The sequence below is a fragment of the Falco punctatus genome (genome assembly GCF_963210335.1).
Source record: "Falco punctatus genome assembly, chromosome: 9".
Taxonomy (NCBI): Eukaryota; Metazoa; Chordata; class Aves; order Falconiformes; family Falconidae; genus Falco; species Falco punctatus.
In genome coordinates this window covers 54,350,998-54,378,726 of record NC_137589.1, presented here as the reverse complement: position 1 = coordinate 54,378,726, position 27,729 = coordinate 54,350,998, and the positions used below count along the sequence as shown (strand labels likewise).

Here is a 27,729-nt window from a genome sequence, read left to right as displayed (position 1 = left end):
CAGTATCCAAACTAAAAATTTCTTCTCCAGTATGTGCAGGTGCCTTACACTTCAGTCTGGAGCTCTGGTAAATTTTCTCTTTTCTGATGTTCTGCAGCAGGACAAGTTGTTTTAGTAATATCCCATTATCTTCTGCTGTCTCCCCATGCATCTTACTTTCCATTAGTAGATGATTTATTCTCACACTAGTTTTTTTGTCTCTCTATTGCATTACTCGTAAGATTAACTCATATCACCATGTATTTTAGAATTTGCAATGTATGTTTCCAAAAATTCGACAGAAGTGTAGTTGATGGCACTCAAGTCTGCAAGAGGTTAAGTCAGGCAGTGTCATGTTTAATGAATGAAGGTGTCTTATAGGTAAACTGAATATACAAGTGTCATGGAAGCAGCAGAGAGCTTACTCTGAGTGTAAGACACCAGAGCTGATAGTGACTTGGTAAGTTAATAAAATGGCAAGATTTAAAGTATTTTGAGGTGGGGAGTTTTCCCATGTTACATTTGCTCTGATGAATTGTAATATCTGAAGTTAAACAATCTCTTCCACAAGAAATAAGAACTTCAGCTTTGAAAGTAAATCCTCTAGTACCACCTCATTCCAGTAATAAGTGAATTAGAAGTGCATCCAGCAAGACTTTTGAGCAGTGCCTCAGTGTAATTTACAGATGTCAGCCCTTGTAGCACTTAGACATCTGCTGTTTTAATAAGTGCACTGCTTAAAGTGTGCTGTTCCAAAGTCCCACTTTTAAAAATGTTTCTAATTTATTTTACAAACCTAGGGGTTGTCATCATACATAGCGCTTGCTGCTGGAGATCCCATCCTCTTTGTGCTAGGTAGGCATTGTGCAATACAGGCATTGTCGGGCCCTGCTTTGGCAAATTGTGTAATATGAATTAAAGACAAGCAAGATTGGAATGATGTCACTCAAGGATGTGGAAGTTGTAGACAGGTCTCAAACCTCTTCCATTTTATGATTCTTCCTGACTGGGGAAAAAAGTTGATAATTCCTCTTGCACCTGTGTTTGTTATGAAAGTTGTGTTTTGAAATTTTAAACCACTGAATAGTTACTGTCCTCTGATACAAAGCTAAAAAGTCAAATAGGGGATATCTGTTTTACTGTATCTTCTTACTTTGAAAATCAATGTAGTATGTGGATAGATACCCAAAGTGGATTCTCTGTATTAGAATTGCAGTGTTCACTGGAAGCTATAAAAACTCTGTATGACAGCCACATTTCAAAGAATTACTTTTCCAATTTACTAATTAATTCCCTTCAAATATATAGTCAAGTGAAAAATGAAACACAACATCGATATTTAATGGAATCTGCTTAAAACCCTGCTAGTGTAAGCTTTTGAAGATGTGTGTGGGTGATATTCACACATCCCTGATAAAGAGGGGATGAAATGTGTGTATGTCTGTGTTTTCATTTGAGGAGTTAATTATTTGCTCCTTAAAGATGTAATTGCAAGATGCCCTGCTCAAAAATAATGGGTTGTAGGAAACTGCTTCATCTCTTTGTAGGCTGTGGCACCATGAATGCACATTTGGATGTTACCAGGAGAGTTTGTTTTCCAGATGGGGTGAGCAGTTGTCCACCTTTCAGCACCCAGGCTCTTTCAGTTGAAGCAAGTGTGCAGAAGTTACACTGAAAGTGGGCTGTAATTTCTTTTGCTTCAGGAAGGAGTGAGCCCAGCTGACTGACATCTTATTTCTGCACATTACTTTCTTCCCTGTTCTGCTGTTGAACAGCACAGCTACAAACTGACCTGAATTCATGGCTCTCTTGTGGGATGCCAGTCTACTTTTGAGCTGTTTGCAGTATTTTTATATGTAAAATGTATATATGTTTATTGTTAATTGCTATATTGTCGGCTCTTTATTTTGAATGGCAGTCTTATGGAGAAATGAATTTGTAACAGATTTGCATATAATTTTTAGCTACTGTTTATTCCAAATAGATCTGTAGAGTTGGAGAATCCATTATTTTCTGGAAATGAAGCAAATGTTTGTTAGATTTCCTCTGTCAATAGTGATAGAAAAGAGCAGCACTGTGCTTGCCATCATCTTTTGATACTTCGTGGTGGTTATTGCTGTGATAAGAGAACACAAGCAGCACATTATAATGCAAGCATTCCCTGTTGTTGTTGTGGTAGCCTTCTACTTGATCTTCCAGGAATGGGAGAAGAGTGGAAATCAGGATCACATATCTGTGTAGCTTTACTCATAAAATTTTACCACATGTGCTCTGTGCACAGCACATTCTTCTATGACAGTCTTAGTAAAGGTATTAAGAAATATTCTTGTAAAACTTGCTGTGCTATAATGCTAACTCAAAACTTCAACCAGCAGTTCTCCATTACTTCCGTTACGAAGATTTTAATAATGTTGAACCGTAGGTTGTGTCGGCCCTTCAATAATGTCACAATTTGTGGTGTGGTGGTCTTGGTTTTATTTGTCTTCAAGACAGAATATTTTTTATTGCTGTCCCAGTATCAGTCCGAAGTACAGCAAGCGGCTTTATGCTTGAAAAACTGTAGCACCCTTTCAGAAAATATCTTTGGCACCTCAGATTTTTTTCAGCCTGCTAACACATTCAGAACACAGGGCAAGCAGCTTAAGATCTGAATGAGATTGTTCAGCAAATAAGTTGGTGCAGCATATTAATTCGCTAGCACTTCTAAATGCCTGTAGTGTTAGAAGAGCCTGCGATATCACTAAAATACCAGGAGCTTTGTTGGTTCTAAACTCCTTAAAAGAGAATTTTAAATTCTTGTCTGCTTGCTGTAGCCTTACCAGCTTTATAAAGAATTTAAAAATCTGTATTTGAAAAATGTGCATCCTGGGCTTAGAAAAGTTAGTAGAAATCTTTTCCCGGTAATATTGTCTTGGAGTTTTATTGTGCTCTAGTTTTTACTGTATTTACTCATTATTACATGAGGCTCCTGTTGGTGCTTTTATATAGATGCCAGGGGATACATTTATTGCATGTTTTGATATGCATTTAATCTAAATGGACAGTCTAGGGTTTATGGTCAAAAAAAGCATTGCCTTTAGTTAAGTGAAATAACATAATGTGGTTTTAACAAGGCTGGATGCAGACAACCTGATTTTTTTTTTTACGTGTATTTATTCCATCTTAAGTTCATAAGTTGGTATTTAATGCCAGAGTAGAACTGGTAAGACACAAACATTTTTCTGTTACCACCTTTGTATAGTAAACCAAAACAGTCCTCCCCCAAAACCAGTATTCTGTCTGACAGTTCTTGGAGAACAGGGCTATGAATGGATTCTTAAGACTACAGGAAGTTTCAAACTTTAGAAGTCTATGTTTAAGGTCTTAAAAGGGATGTTTTTATTCAGAGATTGAACCTAAATTTTCTAGTGAGAACTGCCTAGAGCAGTAAATTTAGCATAATGTTATTACCTCCTGCAGCAGAACTTCCATCTGAGGTTTACGAACTGATACAGATTCACTGTTCAGAACTGGGAATTGAATATAAAGCTGCATGTTTAGGAATGGATTTAAGAACAATCCCAAACATTTAGTGCTGTCCCGTGTTTCACTGATACAGGATTTAGGCAAATATGTACTACTGTAAAATGGAATGCACAGAAGCAAGTGGTCAGGCTGGCGTGACATACGTGTGGCTTTTAATCCTGGCTCCAATAAGAACTGTTTTAAATTGGGTAGTGCTTTGCTTCATGACTGTGTCTAAAAATTAGATTAATAGAAGATGACTGTTTACTGAGGTAATTTCCATTAGAATTGTAAAAGTGCATGCTTATTTGAGTGTTGTGAAGGCTTGAAAGCTATATTACAGTACCATCATCATATTACGGTAGCAGCATCATAGCACAAGTTATAAAGTACTCACTTTTTTTTATTTTTTATTTTTTTTGGAACCTAAGGACATGAGATTATTGTCACAGAAAACTGAATTACTCCTTTTGCCTAGCTAGACTTGCCTGTCCAGCTTATGGGCAGAATATTGCTGAGGGAAGCAGTCCTTAAAGGATCAAAGGATGTTGCTTTTCTTGCTCAGGGTGGTGTGAAACATTATTTATTCCTGATGCTTAGGTTTCCAAGTCACATTGGTCAAAAGAGTGTGTAATTGTTAATTTATTTCCGTAAAATGTTCTGACTGTTCTGCTTTGAGAGGCCAGAGGCTTTGTAGGGAGCCAGGCTAGAAGGTTTGTACAGTCGGTAGATGCCCTACTTTCTAGAACTGTAGTTTTATGTTATCTTGGTTAGCACAGTATGGCTAGCACATTGAACTTGAGCCTTGTCCACTGGGGCTCAGTGTGACCTTACTACAGCATCTCTGTGGGACCGTCAGCAAACCAATTTCTCACTGACTGTACTGTGGTTCCTCGCTTCCCTCCAGTTTTTCTGTGAACTGGTCCTTATTTCAGATTTTAGGTGTACAGGCAGCACTTAGCACAAGGGGGCTGCTGTTAGAGCTGGAGGATCTTTGCTGCTGCTACAGCTTATTTCAAATGGTCTCTGATCAGATGGTCGGGCAATTAACATTAATGGATGGTAGAGGTGATTATTAGATTGTAAAACTCTAGTTCTGAATATTTCATGAATGACATGTTCACAGGGTATGAAACGCTGATTTCTTCCCATCTAAAAAACTTACAAAATGTGTGATCTGTTCTTTCTTGTATGATTGTTTAGTGTGATAGAGTTAAATTTACCTCTTTTTCTTCAGATGCTTGTATAATTGTCTCATGTCCTGTACAGAATTTCAAGTATCCTTGAGTAGCTCAGATGGCTCCACCACAATCTACAGAGCATTGTGCTTGGCTGTGTGTGTGCTGCTCTATTGACTCTGCAAACCTGAAATGTGTGTGGGAGAACTTTCTCTTGTATTCTAGCACATAATTTAATTGATGGGTTTTTTGAAATTTGCCTCAAATTAAATTATTCATTGTCACTACTGAACAAATGCTTTGTGTGCTTTTGGTGGGTCAACATTTTTCGCAATATTTCCCCTTCTTTATTCCACCTACTTTAATGCATTCATTTATTTGTGCTGCAATCTTATTACTGTGAACTGAGAGAGGCTTCTGTTGGAAGGGGGGGGGAGACCCAGTGGAGTTCGAGAGGCTTTATGCAGTGATTGTTTGGTTAAGGGGAATGCGATTACTTTTCCTCAGATTTAAACTTTAATTACAGCATGAACTCATTTTAAATTAATGGGAGTTGTTACCTGGGGATAAACTTCATAGAACTGAGCATGTGAGAATAAGAGTATATGCTCTCTCCCTCCAAAGGAAAAGAAACTTATCAGAGAATATATAAATGGATAGCAATATATGCTTTGGTGCACAGGTGGATATTTCTCATCCCTAGCAAGACGTGTCATCGGTACAGTTGCCGCATTAGTTTTGGCTTGACCATATTTTAGTTTGTTAATTGTAGATTAATTCTGTGGCCATACAGGTGATCTTTTGCAGAGAAGAGGCACAGCAAGATTCAGCTTAAAGTTTGAGTATTTGATGGGTGCGGGATCAGTCTGAAACAGTGTTGTCATCAAAATCTAGACAAATGGCCTAACTCCAGGAAGTCCTGTGGTGTGTGTGCAAGTGCAGCAGGGGTTAGTCTCTATTCTGAAGTGTGTTATCAGCCGAAAAGGTGAGATGAGAAAGGTAGTAGGAAAATATTTGACAGTGTGTTAGCTGAATGTCTTAGTTGCCATTTTCATAGCTGAAGGCAGAGTTGGGTCTTGTTATAATAAAAAAACCAAAACCCACTTGTGTGACAAACCCTGATAGATTTATTTAAGGAATAGAGTCTCTTCAGTTTTTCTTCCGCTCATTGCTTATTTTCTATTTCTAGCCTAGTTCCAGAATTAATCTATTTTTTTGCCAGTGTTGCTTGACTCCACAGAGTAGAGTGTATGAGTGGATAATAGAGTTATGAAATGTGCTTTGAACAGTTTGTTAACAGATTTTGAAGTGATCAACTTTCTGCTTAAAATTTTAAGTTGAATTTACGCCTAGGTTAGCAGACTTTAAAATGCTACGTACTCAGAGAAATGGTGGTGATCTATCTATTGCATTAGATTTCCTGAATGGTATGTAGCTTTCTGAGAAGTCTCCTGTTTCAGAAACCTAAGTATTTCTTGGATTGAGCGGAAGCACCTCATCTAACTTCTGGGTTGAAATGGAATGCAGTGGCAGATAGAAATACTTAAGTCATAGCAGTAATCTTATTTGGTCCCGAGTATAAAGCGGCCATTGAAAAAAATCTAGGACTGTGTTTGTAATGTCATGGCATTTAAGATATTAAATGCTTCTTGAACCCCATCTGCAAAAGAGTACTTCAACCTTTTTCAGCCGTTAATTTCATTTAATTTGGAAGAGAGAGGAGGGATCAGTCATTTTATGGATTTTGACTTTTAATTTGAACTTCAGGGAAGGACTTTGGACACACTTATGAGGGGTTTATTTTTTAACCCTAGGTATTGCCATTGCTCCAATGATTCTAGGAGGCAGCCTCAAGCTAAGCAGAATTACTGTGACTTTTCTTTTCCAAGCATCTGCATAAACATCCCATAAGGATACCATGCCTACAACAGAGTTCAGTAGTCAATTTGGAGTGCTTCGCATCCAGGGGAGGAGGTGGCAAAAATGAGTCAGAGTAGTAAAGGTGGTTCTCTTTTGTTTAACAAATCTTTTCATTAGCATCTGTGTAGAAAAGTGATTTGCACACATGCTAAATTCTACACCTGACAGGTGATCTGTGCAGTGCAGATTAGATCAGAAGTCTTGCTACTGAGAATACCAGGCATACCTGGTGAGGCATTTTCATTTTTTTTCTTTTTAGATGTAGCCTGTATGGTCTGAGTTTAGATAGAGGGAGATCAAAGACTCTTTTGCAAAGTTTAACGTTGCTGTTTTTCTTGTTATTTGAAGTGGTTATATAAAAATATTCAAATCCCCCCCATCCAAACAACAACAAAAAAATCCTCACCCAAATGAATATTACTCCTCCAAAAAACTTTGCACAATGGGATTGAAATTCAGGAGTTCCTGAAGTGCAGCTGCATGCTTACAGCCATATCATATGTAGAAAAGTTTGTTGTTGATGACAAAACAGTGTGCTTTGAGGACGCATTGAACAGCTTGGGTATTCTACATGATGAATCCAGTATGGCATTGGTTTACAACGAAGCTGGGCAAAAAGCTAGTTTCCCCAAAATACATTTCCACATATGACTACAGTTCAAAGTATTGTTCTTGTGGATAAGATTGTATTATTGTCATTCAGTACGGTTTTGGATAAGAGGGCAGAACTGTTGTGTATGTGTGCTTTTAAATGGATCAGCAGGCTTTTTTGTTTTTCTGTTCTAGTTATCTAGGCAATGAGCAGGAACGCTGTATGGTTAACTTTTAAAAATTAGTACACGGCTGCGCAAAGGGGGAACCGTGGTCGAGAGATCTTGTTGATCTTTGTTTTAACAGCTGTTATTATTAAGGGAGAGTTGTGCAGAATGGAAAGAGGATTAAAATCAATCAACAGCTAATCCAAAGATGTAGCCAGGCACCAGAAGATTTACTGGGAGTTAGTTCTAAAATTGCATTTGTTCAAATTATTTTAGAATAAAGGAATGAGTATGTATTAAATCAGGGAAGTGGGATGGTGCTGGGCAACAGAGAAAAGTTGCAACAATGTCAACTGAAAAACCTTATTGGAACAACAACATATATTTAGCATTGTTACCATGCTGCGACTCCTGAGGGAGGCAGCTTGGATTTGGAGCTCTGCTGCTGCTCATGATTTATTCCATTCCAGCAGCAGAGCGATACACACCAGATTCTGCTAATTTTCAAAGCTCTTGTTTATTATAATGCATGGGACAGTGAATCCCAGTGGGCCATTGCAGCTTGCCATCTGAAGCTGAGGATACTGTCAGCAAAAACAAAATCCTTGTCCCATTCCTATTCCCTCAGGATGAGCAGAAGGAAGAGGTTAGCATTGCTTTGTTTTGTTTCTTTGGTTTTTTTTTAATGAGTTTTGTGGGTATCGTTAACACTGTTGGTGGAGATGCCTCATCGCTCCAGGCCCCAGTAGATTTTAGTAGTCACGAGCTTTTGCTTAGGTAATGAATTTGGATTTTTAAAGTCTAGATTATGCTGCTTCTCCCCATACCTAGTAGGAATAATAAGTTCACTTACATTGGTTGAATTATGCTAATATCACCAAAAGGAGAAGCAGCATGTGCATGTCTGTCTTCAGTCTAAAATAACTGAATGTGTACAGAAAAAGCTTGAAATGCACTCAGTCCTTCAGTAAAAACAGTTTGCATTTCTGACCTTACATCTGGTATTAGTTGAGGTTTCTCTGTTTCTGTCTTGCTCTTTAAGAGCTTTCTCATGTCCTGGGTTGTAATTTGCACATTATTATAATGTATTTTGAAACAAAACTGTGTCCCATTCTGGAGTTTCTTGCATGTATTTTTTAAGTGGGCTTGTATTCTTGAAAAGAAGTGTTCATTTTTGAATGGATTCCTTATGACAGATGCTTCTCATTGTGCCGAAGTCATGCAGTGCCTCAAACTTCAGAATTGTGTAAACTTATTTAAAGGAAATTAATTGCTACTGCAGCATGGCCATCTATGCAAAGTATCCTTGAACACTGCAGACAATGTTTTTTGATCCTTACCTTTTCCTTATTTGAAGAAAACTATCATAGTAATTTTCAAGTGCATTAGGTGTCAAAATTTCATGCTCATTTCGTCTTTCAAGAGATGTAACACAACTTTCTTAGAAGCTTCTCCCACTGATTGACAACCCTGTATGGCCTTTTCAGATATTTTTTTGAATAAAAATGCAACAGCGCCTATATAGTGCTCTTTACGTTATTCCACATGTGCCATCCAGGGCACGTAACCTCCGTAATTTCACATCAAAATCTCCCTTGTTCCAAGAAAGCCAGGCTTCCCATTAGCCTTTTGCCTGTCCCTAACTATCCAGTATCTTTTGATTCACTTGCTGTTTCTATGAATCAACTATTGCTTTGCCCCGTTCCAGTGGAGCTGTTCACATCCTCCTGCCCTCCCACTCCCCAGAATTAATCACTCCTCCTCGTTGTCTTACCTCTTGTGGCATCATTTTAAGCTGCTGCGGTACCAGCAACTGCATCCTCTCTCAAATGGCACATCCTTTGTCTCACCTTCCTTCCTGGCTGCTGTGTTAGCACTGTTACTTCCCCTGTTGCTATAGAGGGACCACAAGTTCTGCTTTACCACATCCTTTGTAGGATACAACAGGCTAAGGGGGAGGAGAAGGCTTCATTTGACACCAGGACGGCACAGGTGGATGGTTTGGGCTGTAGTGGTAAGAACAGCCCCTGGAGCACCTGCTCCTCCTGGAGCTCCACCATTCCTATGCCCGTGGCTGGGTGGTAGCAGTGACTCAGGCTCCTGGCTGCTGCAGGAAGGAGTAGTTTCAGTTCATGGTTTAAACTGTCAGCAGAGAGAACTAGGGGTGTGTGGGTATGTATGTATCTTGGCAGTTGATGACACTGGCAGTGCTCCCAGGGAAGCATCCTTCTGTGAACCATGTGTTAGGTTTTGCAAGACTTCATAATAGGTGTTAAAGTGAGTCACCAACACGAGTGCTCGGGCTGTGCTCCTGGTGACCTGTCCAGCAGGCGGAAGAGTCTTGTCGATCCGATGCTGTGTGCTGCTGTGGAGGGCATTGCTGTCCCTCCCTTTCCCGCTTTCAGAGATTGCTAGCTGGCTTTGCACTGCTGTTCCTTGTCATTCTCTCTGTAACCTACTGCTGTGTTTTAGAGTCTGGTGTTGCACACAATCTTCTCTACAATGAGGTCATAAGCTACACTGGTATGATGACAAGCCTGGCACTTTCATTAGTGGGGGACATACCTATGCAGCTTTACTGTAGGTGGGTCTTTTTGTTAGATGTTGCAATTTGATTTGTTCCCCATAAATCCTGACAATCTAGTTGTACTTCAGGACTGGCCTTGCCTCAGCGTGGCTTTAAGACTTATTTTGCTCTCCGTGTGCTGGCCTCTGCGCCGCATGCTCAGGTGGCTTTTTTCAGAACTGCTTGTTTGACTTCAGTCAGGTTTCCATCGAGGTAGGGTTAGAATATGGCTGAAACCTACCTGTGAGACAGCACTTCTGCTTAATTAGCAGGAGGGGTCACTTCTGAATTTGTGGAAGGTGGCTTTCTGGGTGGGGATGAGTGTGGTTGGTCTCTGGAGCAATTAAGAGGGTTACTCCCTGTTGCTACCCTTTGCTGTGTGAAGGGCCTTGCTATTATGCTGGGGCAGTGTTATTTTAAATCCATATTAAAATTGGCATAAATATTAAAACTTATTTTGCTTTACAGCTTCAGCAAAATGCTAATGAGAGTAAGCCTTTAGAGGCTAAAATGTAGATCAGAAACTGCTTAGTTCATAAAGTTTATTGTTGCAAGTAGGACAATTAGAGATGAGTTTATCTAGCAACATAAAAGATATTTCAACATAACATGTAGGCCGTTTCCAGTCTTGATTTCTGGGATTTCCCTACCCCCCAAGTTGGAAATGATTCAGTTGCTTAATGATGCAGCAAAGAATCTTTTTTTTTTTTTTTCTCTCTCGTATTTTTCTCCTAACTAGACCAAGTTCTGAGGTGAATCAGAAGAGAGAAAAGTATAGTTAAAAACTTTTTGGGCTTTATGGAAAGATGAGTTTAAAGGATGGAGATGAAAAGAAATTGGAGGTGGGAAAGTAAGATGGATCTTTTTCTGGGGTATTTATTATGCAGCTGTAGTGGAAATATGCCTGTTTAAGTTATAAGATCAGGAACAATTTATTTAATACTTAAAGGATAAAATAAGCATGTGGATGAATAGGAGATGGGTAGGAAAAATACATGTGATCATAAATAGTTTTGTTAATGAGAACCGATATACAGGGGTAATGGCAAGGTAGATACATAAAACAGCCAGTAAAGCCACAGCATCATTTGAATGTGAACCAAAAAGAGACAGTCTCCGTCACATCGGTATGTCTTCCATGGTGCTATGTAGTCCTCCTTGTCTGTGCTGTATGAAGCAAAAGGTTAGTGTCCTGTACTCCATTTCATACTTAACATACTTCACATGTTTAAGCATGGATGTTTGTTTAGTTGTCACTAACTGAGGCCGTAGCTGTCTACAGCTGACAAGTTTTGTGTGGGAAGTTGTCTCTCAGCAGCAGTGGCTGAGTCAACAGATGTTCAAGTGCTTTTGTATTTTTGGCTCATCTGTTTTCTGGAAGACTCTTGCAGTGGTAGTCTGTACTTTATGCATTTTCTTCCGTTATTGATTTGCCTGAAGGCTGTTAACATTTGCTCAGTTGTAGGTCTCTGAGGATCTGTGATCTGAATTCTGTTGTATTCTGCTAGCACTATAGTGCTATATGGGACTTAACCATGCCTATGAAGGTCTCATAATCTTGTTAATTATTTTTATAATTTGAAGTTGTTAAACCATGGAATAAAAAAAATAATTTAGAATTTAAACACTATGTGTTCTTGATCTTCACTTTAATTCCTTTTTGCCTATGGAATGGGTGAGAGTATTTAAAAGGAAAAAAATCAAATGTGGGAGGAGAAGGTATGAACCAGAGGTTTTTAGAACAGTGGATAAACAAATAATTTTGGGAGGAAGTAGAATCAAACTCCCTAGAGAATGAAGCAGTAGAAAGTCTTCAAATATTCTTAACATTTAAAAATCATGGGTCTTTTATAATATTGCTGGATTAGAGTTATGTAAATAATTATAAAGGCTTTTTCTGCATTTTCAACTAGTCTTTATTAGCGTTCTTCTGAATTTCGCACTTCTGCACCACTACCTGTGAAAATGGCAGAAAGCGTGACAGTCCAGCCTGGTTACTGGTACAGTGAACGCTGCTACCTAAGTGTAATCTGAGCAGGTTTGACACGATTGTTAAAATTGCAGAATTAATTGGTAAAGTCTCCCAGAAGCTAATGTTTTGTTCACACTTGAAACCAAATAGAAATCCCAGGGCTTCTGGCCTAGCTCTATGGTAGAGTTGGACTCCATCCACTTTATCAGCCTTTCTGTTTGTGAAAAGCAGTTACCAGATGCAAGTAGTACAGCAACCTGAGAGTGTTGTCCTCCTGCTTCTCTTGAGTTATGGTCTCAGTCTCTGCAGGCAGACATCCACTTTATTTCAGTAGATGTTAATACTGAAGCCCCTCGGTTGCAAATTAAGGTCCCATCTGAATGAGCCTTGTATTGCACTATTTTGCAATAGATGGAAGCACTCTTGAAAGGGAAAGGAGTATTTTACTGAGCCAATCTTCAAAGACCCCATGAATAACACTTTATTGCTCAATAATTGGTTGTACTCCATGCTAAGTGGATTAGAAATGGGGGAAGTAAGCTTTTCTTTCTTTTGTTTGTTGGGGGTTTTTTCATGGCTAACTTTCTTCTTCCTAAAATAGTTTGCATAGCTGGGGAATGTAACTTCAGGAGAACATTTAAGTAGTGAGGGGATTTGACAGCTAAAGTAGCTGTTAAAATGAGGAGAAGCAAATAGGCAGCACTATTTCCATTTTAAGCATTGTCAGCGTAAGAAGCATGCAGCTGAGTTTCAGAAAGAACGTATGAATGTGAGGTTATTTAGGTAGCGGTTAAAAATACTGGGAGAGAATGACTGGAAACAGAAATTAAGTTAGAAACAAACTTTGCCTTAAGGACAAAATTTTCAAAGCATTCTGGGTACTTGGGCATCTAATTCCTGTTCAAATTAATGACTAAAGTTCTTCTTCCCTCTTTTGAACTTTCATTTTTGTGTGCATGCTCAGGAATGTTGTTAAGCTCTGAACAAATGGGAAGGCGCTGTTTGTTTCAAGGAGCTTGCAGCAGAGGCTCTGTTGGGTCAGCTGTATATTCAAACTCTTCGATCACTTGGGGAAGGCATGAAGTATCTGTGCTGGCACATATTGCTGTCTTTGGGAAACCAGTGGAATCTGATGAAGAGGAATAAGTTACAGCTGTATGAGTAGTTTAATTACATGCACATCTTGATTGTCAATTAAAAGTCTGTTCTTTTGTTGATATCACAATAATTATAGGGACTTGAAAATGGGAGGGCATGGGTTCTGGCAGGTTGGAAGGCCAAAGGACATAGACAATGATGTGAAGGCTGTGGTGGGTGCCTGCTGTGATAACACGCATGACTCATAGTCCGCGTGGTATTTTGCGCGAGTATTCTTAGATGTAAACCAGTCTCTGAGCCAGAGGAAAGTAGTGAATGCTTCTAGACAATGGTTTAGTGTGTGTTTTTCAGAGAAAACAGGTGCAAAGTGACCTTTTATTTCCCCCCCCCCCCCCCCCCCCCTTGCTGTAGTCTGATGGACTATTCTCACTGAACGCTGCATTGTGCTTCTTGTCTTGTTTTCTTGAAGAATGCTAAAGCTTTGTGGCACTTACTGGTTTTTAATGTTGCCCCTAACTGGGAAGGTGAGGAGGCTGCAAGAATGAACAGAGCATGTATGTTGAAACTGAAAGCTGAAACAGCAGCTCATGGAGGTACCTTAGCCATATTCCAGCTGATGATGGAATCTGTACAGCTGTAGTGGCACACTTTACTTGCTAAACTTGTATCTATTACTGGCTGGGATGATGCACTTGGTGCTGAAATCATGTGCTGCTCTCATTAGACCAGTTCTGGTTGTAGAGTTCCTTCAGAGCTGAGACAGAAATCCTCACAAGCTGTACCCTTGCTTCTTTTTGTAAGGTAGATGCTTCCCTCGCCACAAACTTCTTCCTGGCTTCAGCGGGACACGGATATGTTTATTGATCTCTGTTTTAAAATCCCCATTGAGTTTTAGTGTTTGAGTATGAGATGCTTCTTATGCCTGGTGCTGCAAGTGCTTCAGTTAGCCAAAGTACTAGCTAACTTACTGATGATGCTGCCCCCTTCATGAGATCTTTTTTGGGGGGGTTAATTAGTATGAGGAGCTTTTGTTAAGCTGTGCAATGATTCTGGAGTTCAGTGAAAACTGAAATGAAACATGGTTACTGGGCATCTCCTGAAGAACTCTTTTAGCAGTCTGCTGCTGGGAATTCTTTTGTGGTGGGCAGTCCGTTATGGAGAAGAGTGAAAATCTCATTGCTAAAGGTACTAAAACTAGAACAGATTTGCTACAGAGTAGTTGAGGGTTTTTTTAATGTGATAATGCCTTTTTGTAATGTACTTTGGAAATACTAAATAAATTTCTAAAAATATATCTTCAATATTGATTGCTTGAAGCAATTATATTGTTGTTAACTACTCTCAAAAATCTCCTTTTTAGAAGTTTTAGTTTTGTGTTGATTGCATGTAACCTCAGACTTTGGGATTCCATAAGTTAAAGGTTATGCTTTATGATCAAAGCATTCTATGTACTCTGTCATCCCTATGATTCATTAGGTTTAACACAGCCTTTGCCTACCTTCAGCTTGCTGAGCAGATCCATGAAACAAGGACTACTTGTGTTGGGTTCCTCTGGGTATACTGCCTTTCTTTCGGAATCTCATGCTCAGCAAGGGATGGTGTTGCCGATTTTACTGACTTTTTCATTTTTTTCTATCCTTAAGGAGCACAAGAAGGAGAATGAATAATGGAATATATGACCCCAGTGTAACACACTGTTGTGGGGTGTTGGCTGCTTAGTGAAATGACACTTGGGCCAAAACTGTTCCATGCCCAGAAAAGGACAGAAACTCTTCTCTTTAGCAATGTCTGCAGAAAGCTAAATTCCACCTTGCCTTGCTTCTTGAAGCAGAGGTCAGTGCTTGTAGTTTATGTGGTTGAGGTTCTTCTGGTTACAGCTTTGTGCAGAAGTGTCTCTGCTAGTGTTATAAATAGGAAGTTAGCATCTTCATGCAGGTGGTCTGACAGCAGTGCTGCGGTGTGTTTGCCTTTGCACACTGCACATCATGGAGTTTTCTTTTGCCAGACTTGACATAGTGAGGCTGTTGACGCAGTCCAGCAGATCCATCTATGGGATAACAGACCAAACTGAGGCAGCTGCCTGGAGCCATTTTCAGGTTTTCAGTTGTACTCTGATCTAAATGATGCTCTGAGAATTGTGTCAGGATGCTGCTGGTGGTGGTGGAAGAGGTTTGGACAAGTCACTGCTGAAACTCCCTTTCCAGGGTGAACTTGCTCTGTCTTTCTGGGCAGTCAGTAGTCTGAACTATCTTGAAGGGCAGGGTCTCCTTGTAAGGTGTTCTTTTCTATGGGAAACTATGACCTTTCCTCTTTGGATGGGGTTACAGTAGGATGCTGTTAGTTTCCTGCTACTAGTATGGTATATCTGATAAAGGTGGTTTAATTTGCTTACAGGGATTAGGGAGTGGATTTCCCTCCATGAGATTTCCTTTCTCAAAGTTGGGAGCGTGTGTGAATACGTGTAAACTTCCAAGTAATGGACTGCCTTGTGGGGTATTTGTATATGCATGTGTTTATGTTAAATGTAAATTCTGCAAGAGGAGGATGTGGGATAGTTACAAGACCTCTTTATCATATACCTTAAAAAGGCCATGTTTGCACTACTGTCTGTCTTGACAACAGCATGTTCTGAGAGATGTAGAGGTTGTGTATTTGAAGCAGAGCAGAAGGTGCCTTGTTGTGCTGGCATCGTACTCCAGACAGCACGCTATGTTCCTTCCGGCTCAGAGCCCTCTGGGGCAAGGAGAGGTCTGTGATGTTACTCATGTTGTCTTTGTATTGTCCCCAGCTGTGAAATTATCTGAAATAAGGATTTCTGTATATGCAAATATGTACTGGCTTAGTCCATATCTTTCCTTTCTGCAGAATACATGCATCCCTTTGAGTGAATGATGTTATGTTGGTTTAAGGGTGGTTTATATTGCTAGAAGTCAGGCTTTTACTCTGTGTAGTTTGAACATTTTTTTTCTTTTCTTCCCTTCCCCCCACCCCGGTTGCCCTTAACCACTTCCTAGTTTCTGGAGCAAAAGGCTGAAAAGTTCTTTACTATTTTTGTAACTTTATACTATTGCCCTTTTGCTGTTCTGCCTCCAGTGCCTCTTTAATTGACTAAAACTGACATAATTTAAATCGAAGCCTAGTCTGGTTTGGCTGAATTGGTTTAAAATACTACCGTATGCTGAACCAGAGTGAATAAGCAACTACACAAATCCAGCATGTCCTATTCCACGCCTGTTACCTGCTGGTTTAACTTGCCTTCTTGCTAGGATTTAGCAGATTTCCTGCTCTAACACAGTTTCTGTTTCTCCCCTTCAAAATACAGTTAAAAGCAGTTTTGTTAGCAAGAAGCAGCTTCTGTGTGCATGACTATTTTGTTCAGTGCAGAACGAATCTTTCCTGATATTGATCTAACTTACCAGTCAGAGCCAGATATACAAGAAAGCAGAAAGTGGTGCTTGCTTAAAAGCAACACGTTTATAAACTAGGCTTTGTGATAGTTTTCTGCTATTCTGCTGCTCTCTGCAGCTAAGGAAGTGGGCTTGTATTGCTTTGACAACATTTGATTGCTTTACAAACTGAAAGTCACAAGACCAAATCTTTGGCAGATAGAAGCATCTCTTCTGTCAGAAGCTTTTACTGTGGCAGCTAAGCATTTGACCTAAATCTATTGCTGTGTACAATTTTTTTGGAAAATGTTGTAAATCTAACTTTTGTACTGCAGATGTACAAACTTATTTTCTATTTTCCATGTAAACCATAATGGAACCTGACACAGAGTAAGTGAGGCTGATATTAAAGACCATGTTTATACTTTGTTTTTGTCAGAATAAGTATTCGCTGTATCAGTAAAAACTTACAGAAACAATTTAAAAATTATTTTTTGAGTCTTGTAGAAACATTAACTTCTGAAAGGCTGTGTGGAATGGACAATTATGGAATTTGAGTGGTGTTGAAATAATAAAAATTTAAAAGATAAGGTAATTTTAGGTTAAATCTGCAGATAGTAATAAGCTGGCTTGGATAATTGATTTGGATTTAGAGTTGCTTAATTTCTTTTGGCATTTGCAAAGCCCATACTGACTTGTGGAATGTTCTTGATTGAAAAAGATTTTATTGAAAACATGTGTGACTGTTTTTGAGGGCAACAATGTTTGAAGAACAATGTAGCATCTATATATAAATGGAGGTAGACAAGAAAACTTAGTGTAAACATAGCTGATGTGATTTTTTTTTTTTTTTTTTTTTGCATCATTTGTTAGCATGTCTTCTGATTCAGAGCAAAACAGGCTTATAGGGGAGGTAATTCTGTAGAAAAGTTGTTAGCTGTTCTAAATGATATTTTAAGTTCATGACACTGACAAAGCTGGAGTCTAAATCAATATGTTTCAGAATAAATCGGAATTATTAATTAGGAGTAGACCCCAAATTAATGGAACCTGTGTTAATTCTTCAGAGTAAGATAAAATACTGGCTAGTGTACCTGTTTCTTACCCATTGTCAAAGTATGTCTTACATTAGATTTTATTCAGAAGAATTGCCAGGATTTCTGAAATGAACTGATTCAGAAATGAGGAATGAAGAATGTTACTGAATTGGTCTCATGCTAAAAGACAAATTTCTGCACATGAAAAACCTGTATTGCTACAAAAATGACTAACTGTGGTTATGGAAAATATTAATAACTCTTTATGGTATATGCACTTTGGAAAGTATTTTTAGTTATCTCTATGTTCAATGAGACTAAACTATTATTTTGATTCATTGCAGGACCAGTTTGACAACTTAGAAAAACATACGCAATGGGGTATTGATGTTCTGGAAAAATTCATCAAGTTTGTAAAAGAAAGAACTGAGATTGAACTCAGCTATGCAAAGCAGCTTAGGTAAGTTGATATGTAAAGTTCTGGACTTTGAGTTGCATCTGTTCAGAGCCTATAATAATCTGAAAGTTTACTGTTTCAGTGGTGGTAATTTGTTTGGCTTATAATAATGACTTTTAGAGAATAGCTTTAATTTAGAGAATGGAAAGCTGAAGTTCATTTAAGATACGGTTTTATTATCTCTGCTAAAAAACATATGCTTTGCAAAAAGAAAGGTTAAGCGACTGAGTAGCATACTAGGCCTTACTCATGATTAATGGCTCAGGCTTTGAGGATAGCATTGCAGTATTTTCCATGAAATTAGGACTGCTGCGCTTAAAATTCTTCAGGGTTTTAAGAATTAGGCAGAATAGCGATCATTAGTTGTAAGGCAAAGTTTAGGGTTTCTGTTCATAAGACAGGCTCTTTTTGAATATGTGTTGTAGCAACTGCAGGTCAGAAAGTCAGTCTCAGGCCTAGGAAAATTCACCTGTGTAGTTAGCCAGGTTGCAGCCTGAGATTTGAATTTTGACAGTTTTATACTGTTACCACTGTTCTTGCAATCTGTCTTCTGAACAGAGAGCAGAGATCCAGTGCGTTTATCTAAAGTAGCTAAATTACTGGAAATTTCTGCTAGGTACTTTCTGCATGTCTGGTTTGACCATCAGATTGTAGTTGGAGACCAGGTGTATGTGAACCAGACCCAGAAATGTCAACCAGACCAGATCCAATGTCAATGGCGGAGGGGTACTAAGAACCCTCCCACAATGAGTAGCACTTACCCTGCTTTCCCACTAGGGTGGAAAAAAAATGAGGTGAACCGGATAGAAGGGAATACAACACACAGGCAGTCCTGCTGCTGCTGAGACAGGTTGTGGTACAGTATTGTTGGCAGCCAGTATTGGGGGTCCAGGGTGATAAATGGGAGGTGGTGGAGCTAAGTGGGGAGGGGAGTGCAGGAGTAATCCTTCCTAATCCCTCCAATAAATACACACTTTTTTTGTATGCATTACAATAGTACATATTGGAACTCTTTCCATCTTCTCAGTATTTATAGAGATTGAGATCTGAGGTTCTAGTTGATCTGTATATAGCTAAAGCACAATGTCTATTTAAAAAAAAAATCACCCAGAATTTCTGATGCTTGTGTTAGAATGGATTTGCAATGCACAATGACCTGTCATTTACAAGGAGCTGGTAGTTGATAAAACCCTTGTCTTCATGGTTATGTGCTTTCTCAGGGGAATGCCACAAGAATTCCCCAAGGTTTCTGATACAGAGAAGCAGGAAATGGAAAATGACTTCTGCAGTAACAAATTGCTCACATCCTATGAAGATGAGAAAAGATTGTATTAGAGAGGCAAAATGAGATGGGGGAAAAAGAGGGTATGACTGGACCGGGAAACCCCAGCAGGGTGTCTGTGTGAGCAGGCTGATCTTAGGAAGATTAGCACACTAGACTCGCTGAATTTCTTTTCAGATATGAAGAGCATAATTATGAAAATAAACGCACAAACAAAGTGTTGAAGGAAAGTGGGACGTAGTTTTACTTGTGACTATCTAGAAACTCTGAACTCCTAGATTTTATTTCTTATTCTGTCCTAGGCTTCCAAAACAAACTTGGTCAATTTATGCAGTGCTGTGTGGGGTCGTTTAAGAAGTTAGAGGTATAAAAGAAAAAAACAAAAATGTAGACTTGTCAAATATTGAGATAAAACAGTGTTGGACATAAAAAAAAAACCAACCAACAAAACACACAACCCACAAATCAAAACCAGACAATAAATCGTGCATCTGCTTTTAGTAAGTCTCCTCAAGCCTGGTGCATACCTCTTTTATCACATCCATTTGGTGTAAAAGGGCTGTACAATATCGTTGCATGTCATAACATGCAGATTTACTATTAAAAAGGAACAAGTTAACACAAAATACTCCTGTGGATTTAACTCAAGTTTTACTTATAGTGTAAGTAAAGTTAATGAATTTTACTTTCTTTTGTGAAACATATTCTCTGCTTGGTCTCTGGGCTCCCTAGCTAGCTGTTCTTCCTCTCTATCTGCATCTCAGCCTGGTCATCTGTTGAAGTTTAATTGGCTTCTATTTAGAAACATTTCTTTCCTTCCTCTTTATAATTCTACAGATATCTCTGTAATATTTTGGTTTAAAAGTCTTAAGTTAATCTACATACTTGCAGGATGCATCGAACTTACCTGTTTATACCAGTGGAAGAAACTCCACAGTGTGCCACACCATACACGTTGTGCCTGCACTGTTAGAGTCCTGCTTGTACCCTTTATAATCAGTCCTGGTTTGAGAGTCCAGTTCAGATTTTACATGATTGGTTTATGTTATAATTGTTGAGTCATTAAACTAGGCTGGGAAGGAAGGGATGCAGAAACTATGCTAAGAGTGTTCACTGGTTACCATGTTTGTTTTGAACTTCCATTGTATGTTGACATGCTCTGAATGCTGAAGTGTTTTGTTGTCCTCCTTCCCTAGACTCTACTTAAAGCGTACACACTGAGAATTACGAAGTGTGTCAAAAGTCTTGCCTAATATGGTGATGGGTAGATAGTCTTGAGGAAGACCAACCTCTAATGGATGATAAATGTGAAAGAGCAAGATGTCAAAGAAGTGAAAATAAGGGAGCAGAGAAACAAGCTGAAAGGGCAGAAAAAATGATGCAGAGTGAAAGGCAAAGAGAAACTTGAATTGGAGGGAGGTGTGCAGGCTAGCACAGCATCTTCCTGGAACTGCTGTTTTACTGCTAGTCTTTGCTCTTCTGTGTTAGCTCCTCTTTAATCACTGTCAGCTCTGGAAGTGTCATTGCTTTGTGAGCTTGAACCTGGGAAGTGCTGGTGTTCTGGTCATGGCGCTGCATGATTGCAATGCTGAACTTTAGCAATACTGTATCACTTCTGGTTTTTTCGTTTGTGTCCTCGGTAAAACCCTACATTTTTGTTTTTTGTTTTGTTGGGTTTTTTTTTTTGTTTTTTGGTGGTGTGTTTGGTTTGGTGTTTTTTTTTAAAGGGGGGGGAGGGAATCTTATGAGCTCAAATATATAGACACTATATTGTATGTGTTTTATAAAGTTCATATACAATAATACAGTGTTTAGCCCAGATGCTAATTCTTGTTATGTGCTTTCAGAATACTTTTTCTGTGAAAGCATGCTGTCAGGGCTTTTCTGGCCCCAGCTTCTTAGCATTTCTACAGCTTCAAAGATTCACGAGAAGACAGCTGTGTATGTCCAAACTAACTGGGCAGCTTGACAGTGCAAGGAGATGTGTGTTTTGAGTGTGTGTGAAAATGCCTTTTCAGTGCAGTCTTTTGTGTATGTTTTCTTGTAGTTTTTCCTTTCCTCTTTAAGCAGGTGTGTGGAGGAGGCATTCCTATGGCATATGAAGAGTGCTCTAAGACTTTCTGTAATCATGCGGAACAGTTTGCAGAATTCTTCTCATGCTGGTATTCTTTGGTTGAAACTGCTGAATGCGAAAGTAGAGAGAAGTTCATTGTTTCAGAGCATGCTCTTTTCAGAGAAGGCTGAGACTGGCAAGGAGATGCTCATTTGAATCCCTTCCAGTAGAGATACTTACATTTTGAGAAACACATGTTTGTGCAAATCTGCAAGGTTTCTGGCTACTACTCTGTTTGGGCAGATGCTCCTTAATTCCTTAAGGAGAACAGAAGGAATAACAAATGTGAGTCAAGAGGCCCTGCTATCTCCCAGTGAGCAGTAAACCCAGCATGCAGCAGGGAGTGGGTTACACCTCTGAAAAAGCAGTTTCTTTTTGACTGGATGCGTTCTAAGAGGTCTCCAAAGAGTTTGGCACAGATAGGTCAATGAAACTTGGTAGTCCTTTGGACAATGATTCCATCAATACCACTTGTATGTTATTTTTAATCACTGAAACAACCTCGTAGAGCTAAAACAAATAGCTTCCATTTCTCAGTAGGATAACAGAGGCTGGTCAGAAGGCCTATAGTAATATGGTTGAGTTTAAAGTAGAGGAAATTCCAGTACTGCAGCGCTGAAAAGGTCTTAAAATTGCTAAGTAAGATTTGTTGGCTCTCTGGTTTGCATTGTTTGAGGGATGCATGGTGGTGTATTATGTACAGTGCAATGTGCATTGTAGTGCTGAACTTCTAAGTATCCGCAAGGTGTGTTGAGTCTCAGGTGGACAGCCCGCATTCATCAAACCCCTGGTTTGCTGCTGGCTAGGGGCTTGCAGTCAATGCTTTCAAAACAATGAAAGCTATATAATAACTGTCAAATGTCCAAACAGTTCAGATTTCATATTCAAGATCTGATCACTTGAAGACTATCAATGTTTTAAAATGGAATCATTAGTTGGATGTGGAGTAATGAGAGATGCAATCATCTGTGCTAATTGGGCTAATAAAATTTCACGTTTCTCCCAGCATCAGATGATAATCATAAAATGATTCCCCTTTTGTCATCGCATGCAGCTTCCCACAGCTTTATGAAGACTTTTCTTTCCTTGGAAGCAGCCTGCTAAAGGCAGGCAAATCTGCCTGGCCATGAGTGTCGCTGCAGCAAATCAAATATTAAAGGGCTAGCTGACCTTTGAATATGGGGTAGCACCTTCTGCTGGCTGGAGTTTGTAAAGCCTGTCTGTATCTAAGGCCCAGTGTTTTTACTGAATAAGGGTCTCTCTTTTCCATCAGGTGAAGGAGAACAAGAACTTGGGTGTATTGACTTGACCTTAACTTAGGAACTTCTTGGGTTCAGGATCTGCTACTTTATTGCAGTTAAAGAGACTGAAGCACTGTACGGCGCGTTTGTTGAGTGCTAGTACAACACAATGAAAGCCTAATTCCAACCATACTTCTAAAAAGGTGTCTGATCACTGTAAATAAAAAGAAGCCCCACAGAATGTGTGTGCATGCAAAAATTATCCAATTAACTTAAAGGAAGATTAAAATTTAATCACACATATATATGTTTTTTATTTTAGGAATCTTTCAAAGAAATACCAACCGAAAAAGAACTCCAAAGAGGAGGAAGAATACAGGTATGTTCATGATCCACTCCTGGGTGAGCATGCATTGATTGAGGAAGGAAAAAAGTTTGGCTTACCAACTACAATTTGGTTTGTAAACCAAAAATTTTAGAGTACAGAAATCATAGATGTAGAAACAGGCTTACATAGTAGATGCTAAGGAGTGGATTTTCAAAGTTTGGATTTGGTCTGTAACTACTCGGTTCCCTTGATATGTTATGACCTGATTTGGAGGTTTTTGTTTTGGGTTTTTTTCATGTACCATAAAAACTTTAGTCCAGACTGTATGTATGATCCTGTCTCTTTGAAGTGAATGACCAAACTCTTAACTGCTTTTAGCAGGAACAGAAACAGTTGTTAATTTTGGCATGAAATTTAAGCAGTCTGTGTAAGTATTAAATTACTCACATGGACTGACAGCACAGATTAGTAACTTACTAAAAGGATAATGTTATAACACCACAGAGAAACCAGCTCTTCTTGAAGAGTAAGGTGAAGAATGGAGTTTGTACTCCCAGTATCCTGGGATGGACTGAGGTACAAGTTGTTGCTGTTGAAGGGTGTTGTGTGGCCTCAGCTGCCTGCTGTTGATTCACATGTTCAGACTGTGTCTCCCTGGTGGCAAGGGACTAATGTATTGCTCGTAGATAATGACTGCAGCATCAAAGCACAGCTTCTTCCTGGGTGATGCTGTGGACATGGATACAGGTGATGATGGACCGTGTGTCATTAAGAACATTCCTGTCCTTGATGAGGTTAAAGATGTTCCTTAAAGAGAACTTCTTGGAGGAGGAGCTTTACAACAGACAGGCTATAAGCCAGAGCAAGAATGTTTTTCCTTAGAGCACCCTAACTTTGGAGTTTCTTAGTGTCGGTGTTTTGCAATGCATCGGCTTTGAACAAAGCCATCGCAGAGTCTGACCCTGCAGCCTTGTATTCCAGGAAGTTGCCCTGCCTCTGTAGAGCCCAGAAGCAGATTCAAATCCTTGACCTTGAAATTTGAAACATTGCAAATGAGTTTAGATATTGGTCCAAATGTATGATTATATTAATTTAGATTTTTTGGGTCAGACCTTCAAGCTGTTGTATACAGCTAGTCTAGTGGCTTGTATTAACAGAGATAACAGCCTTTTTTTTATTTATTTTCAGTGAAGTTTGGGAATCATTTATGCCATTGTTTTCTGAGATACTGATATTTACACAAGGATGCTTACGTTACAGGCACATCAGCTGTTTTAGTCTGTACCCAGGATTAGGAATAAATCTGCCTTTGGGTAGCTACACAATAAATGAGTACTACAGTGGTTTTTGACACATCTTTTATTGCTAGAAAAGGATGTTGGAGTTGAATGATTCATGTTGATATGACACAGAAGTTCCTGTGTATCCTTTGCCCTTTTAAATATAGTGTTCACCTCAATATAGCTTCCTCATGACAAATCCCTAGACATTGTTTGTAGACGTGTGACCTTTAGGTGCCTTGGATGCTGCTGTGAGACAGCCTGTCTAAAAATGATCTATTCTCAAGCTTATTGTCAGCCTGTAGTTCTGTGGCTTTGATCCCCTGTCTTCTGTAGCTGGGATTTGTCTCAAGGCACCACAGCTTGACTGTGAATGTGGCTGCTTGTACTGGACTATTATTTTTAATCTTTTTAGTGTGGTTTTTTTTCTGTTTTTTCTCTGATGCCTTTTTCATTCTTACTTGTAATGTACCATTCACCTCTATTTCCTCTAAATCTCTCCCCCTTTGCTTTGCTTTTTCACCTTTAGGTGATGTTGTCAGTGCAGACTGCTGCCATTTAATATTAATAGTTTTTCGAGTGTGTACAAGTGCAGTGCTTCAAAGCTGCTGTTTTCCAGCTGACCAGCACAGCACCAACAGAGCTGCATTTCAATACCACAGCTGGCTGTGCTGAACAGGCTAGTAACATAATCTGCTGGTTTAAAATTGCGTGCACAGATGTTTTTTCTTCCTTTTAATAATGCAAGGGTTGTTGTATAGGAGATTATTTTATGTGAAAAATAATCTTTGCCATGGAAGGTGCTAAACATATGGGTTGACAGTGAACACTTGGTTAGTAAACTCACTACCTCTTTGAAAACTTTATAGTAGCTGGTTTAAATCAAACTTAATGTATAAAAAGTTTTCTTTTCTGCACTATGCTATCCAAAAATTTGGTTGCTTAGACAAGATTTTGCCAGGTAGGGTATACTGATGACTCTGTGCACTGAATTGTATGACTTAAAAGACTATAACCAGAAATGTTTTGGTGAATAGAAATTAGAATAGCAAAGTTCCAGAGCTGTGCTGATAAAAGAAACCCTGGCACTCTAAAACTGTGATTATTTTAAGAGCCAATGTCAAACTGTCTAAATTGAGACAAATTTATCAGACAACTGTCAAGTGTGTGGAATAGGCTTCCTTTTGAGAAATTCCTTCAAGTGAATCTGTGCTAATCCCATATTCAGTCTCATGTAGCAATACGAAATGCTTAAGAAGTATACAACCTCCCTTTTGCAGTGTGTCTTTCTGAAAAGAAAGGGACTAAAAGCAAAATGCGTTTTTGTCCTCTGCAGGTACACATCAACTAGAGCCTTCCTAGCAACTCTAAATGAAATGAATGACTATGCTGGACAGCATGAGGTCATTTCAGAGAACATGACCTCTCTTATCACTGGAGAGTTAACACGCTATGTGCAGGAGCTGAAACAAGAGAGGAAATCGGTAACTGATTATTTTTTATTATTCACAATTATTTGCTACTTAAGACATAATTAGTGGTAGGGAGTTCAATGTTAAGTAAAATTGATTTTACGTTTTTTTTTTTACATGATTTTACATGAGCTTTTCTAAAAAACTAAGCATTAAAAAAAGTGGGTTACGTGCCCTGGCCAAGTCACTGAACCATTTGTATCAAATGTTATAAAAACAGACAGCAATGCCTTCAGGAGAATCCCTGCTAAATAAGGTCAGAGACCCATCTGTGCTTAAGGTTCCGTTAGCCAAAAGCTCGTTTAGGGAAGACTCCAGCAGCACTGTGTAAAGCCTGAAAAAGAGGAAAAACTGTATTACTCAGACTGATTGAAAGAATTATTAGGATCTTGGTTCGTATTTTCCTGCTTCTCAGCCAGATCTCATCATCGGAACTTTCTTAAAAACGAGTCTATGAGAAATAGGGTGTCTGTCTTGTTTTGTGATAGTGGGGAATCTAGTTTTTCAACCTGTTATTCTTCAAGACTGGTGGAATTAGGAGCTTTTTTTACTACTGTATTTCAGCTATCAGTTTAGGAACTTGTGCCTGCTACAGTAAATGTTCAAAGCTAATTAATTTGCATGTCATTAGCTCTGAAAGGCATATAATTGATATGTGATTTTTCTTCCTTGCCTTGAACCCTTTTGTCCCTGGGATAAGTGGGCATAAAATAGTCATTCGAAGTGTTATTGTTAGAAATACTGTTAACACAGGTATTAAATTACTAAGAGAAGTGCAACAAGGCAAAGTAGTATGAAGGCACTCACTAGATTTCATTTCTGGACTGTTGATCCATTACAGAAATTGTAGAACTACTCTTGCTCAGTCCAGCAAAACTTATCTGTTTATCGGTAGTCCCACTAAATAAGCATGGGTCAAAGCGCTGTGCAGGACCAGAGTCCTCGAAATTACCATCTTTTCCAAAGTCTGGGGTTCTAGGACTGTTAGCAGAAAGTCTGGGGTTCTAGGACTGTTAGCAGAAAGTCTGGGGTTCTAGGACTGTTAGCAGAGGAAGGTAACGTATAGACATAACTTTAATTTGCAGAATGGTGTATAATCTTTCACCAACATACTTTGGCAGTGATATGAAAGGATATTTTACATATAGCTGTGATTAGAATGTTTTCTCAGCCACTTCTATGACCTTCTATTCAGCAGGGAGTCTGTACATTAAGCAAAGCAAAAAAAAAAGGAAGCATTCTAGTGTGACATTTTTCTGTTACTTCTAATGTATTTACCTGATTTTTCAATTATATGGACGTATAAGGTGATTGAAATGTCTATTAGACATTTTAGGCACAAAAAGAGAGAGGACTTGCTATCTTTCTTGTAAAGAATGTGAGTAGTAACTATAAGGTTTTTGTTTTTGTAGACTTCTATGGTAAATATAGCTCAAATAATAGGTGAATGACAGGAAAATTCATTTAATATTGGTTGAGTAATAACATCATGGGAACAGCAGAAAACCAACTGACAGTGTATTTACTTGCTGTTGCTAATAATTCTTTAACAGAAGAGTTGTCAGTCATGGTTGTGTTATGTTCTTGACATGAATATAAGCTATATGAATTACAAATCATCGTCTGATTCCTGTAGATTTCTGATTTCTGAGCAAATGGTGTTGAAAAGAACACTGCTTCCGCCTCCAGGCATCTTTCATACATCACCTGTCTTACTCCATACCATCAAACACTAATGCATCAGTCATGCTGGTCTGCAGGAGGAGAAGGTAGCTGTTGTGTAAATACTGCAGAGGGCTGATGCTCTGCAAAACCTTTTGTGATTTGACTTGGTATTTCCAGAAACTTTGCTGGTGGAGTTCTCATTCTTGTTGCTTGATATGTCATCATCTGCTGTGCTACAAGTTCATGGAATCATTTAGGTTGGAAAAGACCCTTAAGATCGTAGAGTCTGATCATTAACCCAACACTACTAAGTCCACCAAGTTGCTCTAAGCCATAAGTAAAGATGGTTGCTTCTGGGGCTAGAGCCACACACAGGAATTGGGAGACCCACATTCTTGTCTTGTGTAATTTGAATGAAGTCATTCAAGTGTCCAAATACCTGTAAACCCATACGAATTCCCAATGATTTCAGTATGACTGAGGTAAATAAGCA

The 27,729-nt window shown here is 38.9% G+C and overlaps 1 protein-coding gene across 4 annotated transcripts in view; it reads left to right on the top strand.

Moving 5' to 3' along the window:
• Window positions 1-27,729, top strand: part of FNBP1 (formin binding protein 1) — a 106,559-nt gene that overhangs the window by 19,234 nt on the left and 59,596 nt on the right. For 3 of the 4 annotated variants that reach the window (XM_080402620.1, XM_080402621.1, XM_080402622.1), the window contains 3 exons: window positions 17,743-17,858; window positions 22,814-22,870; window positions 25,436-25,583. In XM_080402620.1, coding sequence (XP_080258746.1) covers window positions 25,476-25,583 — 108 coding nt within the window. In that variant the 5' untranslated portion in view covers window positions 17,743-17,858; window positions 22,814-22,870; window positions 25,436-25,475. Of the gene's footprint in view, window positions 1-14,941; window positions 15,072-15,597; window positions 15,724-17,742; window positions 17,859-22,813; window positions 22,871-25,435; window positions 25,584-27,729 lie in introns of those variants that run through there. The other variant, XM_080402619.1, reaches the window with a different exon arrangement.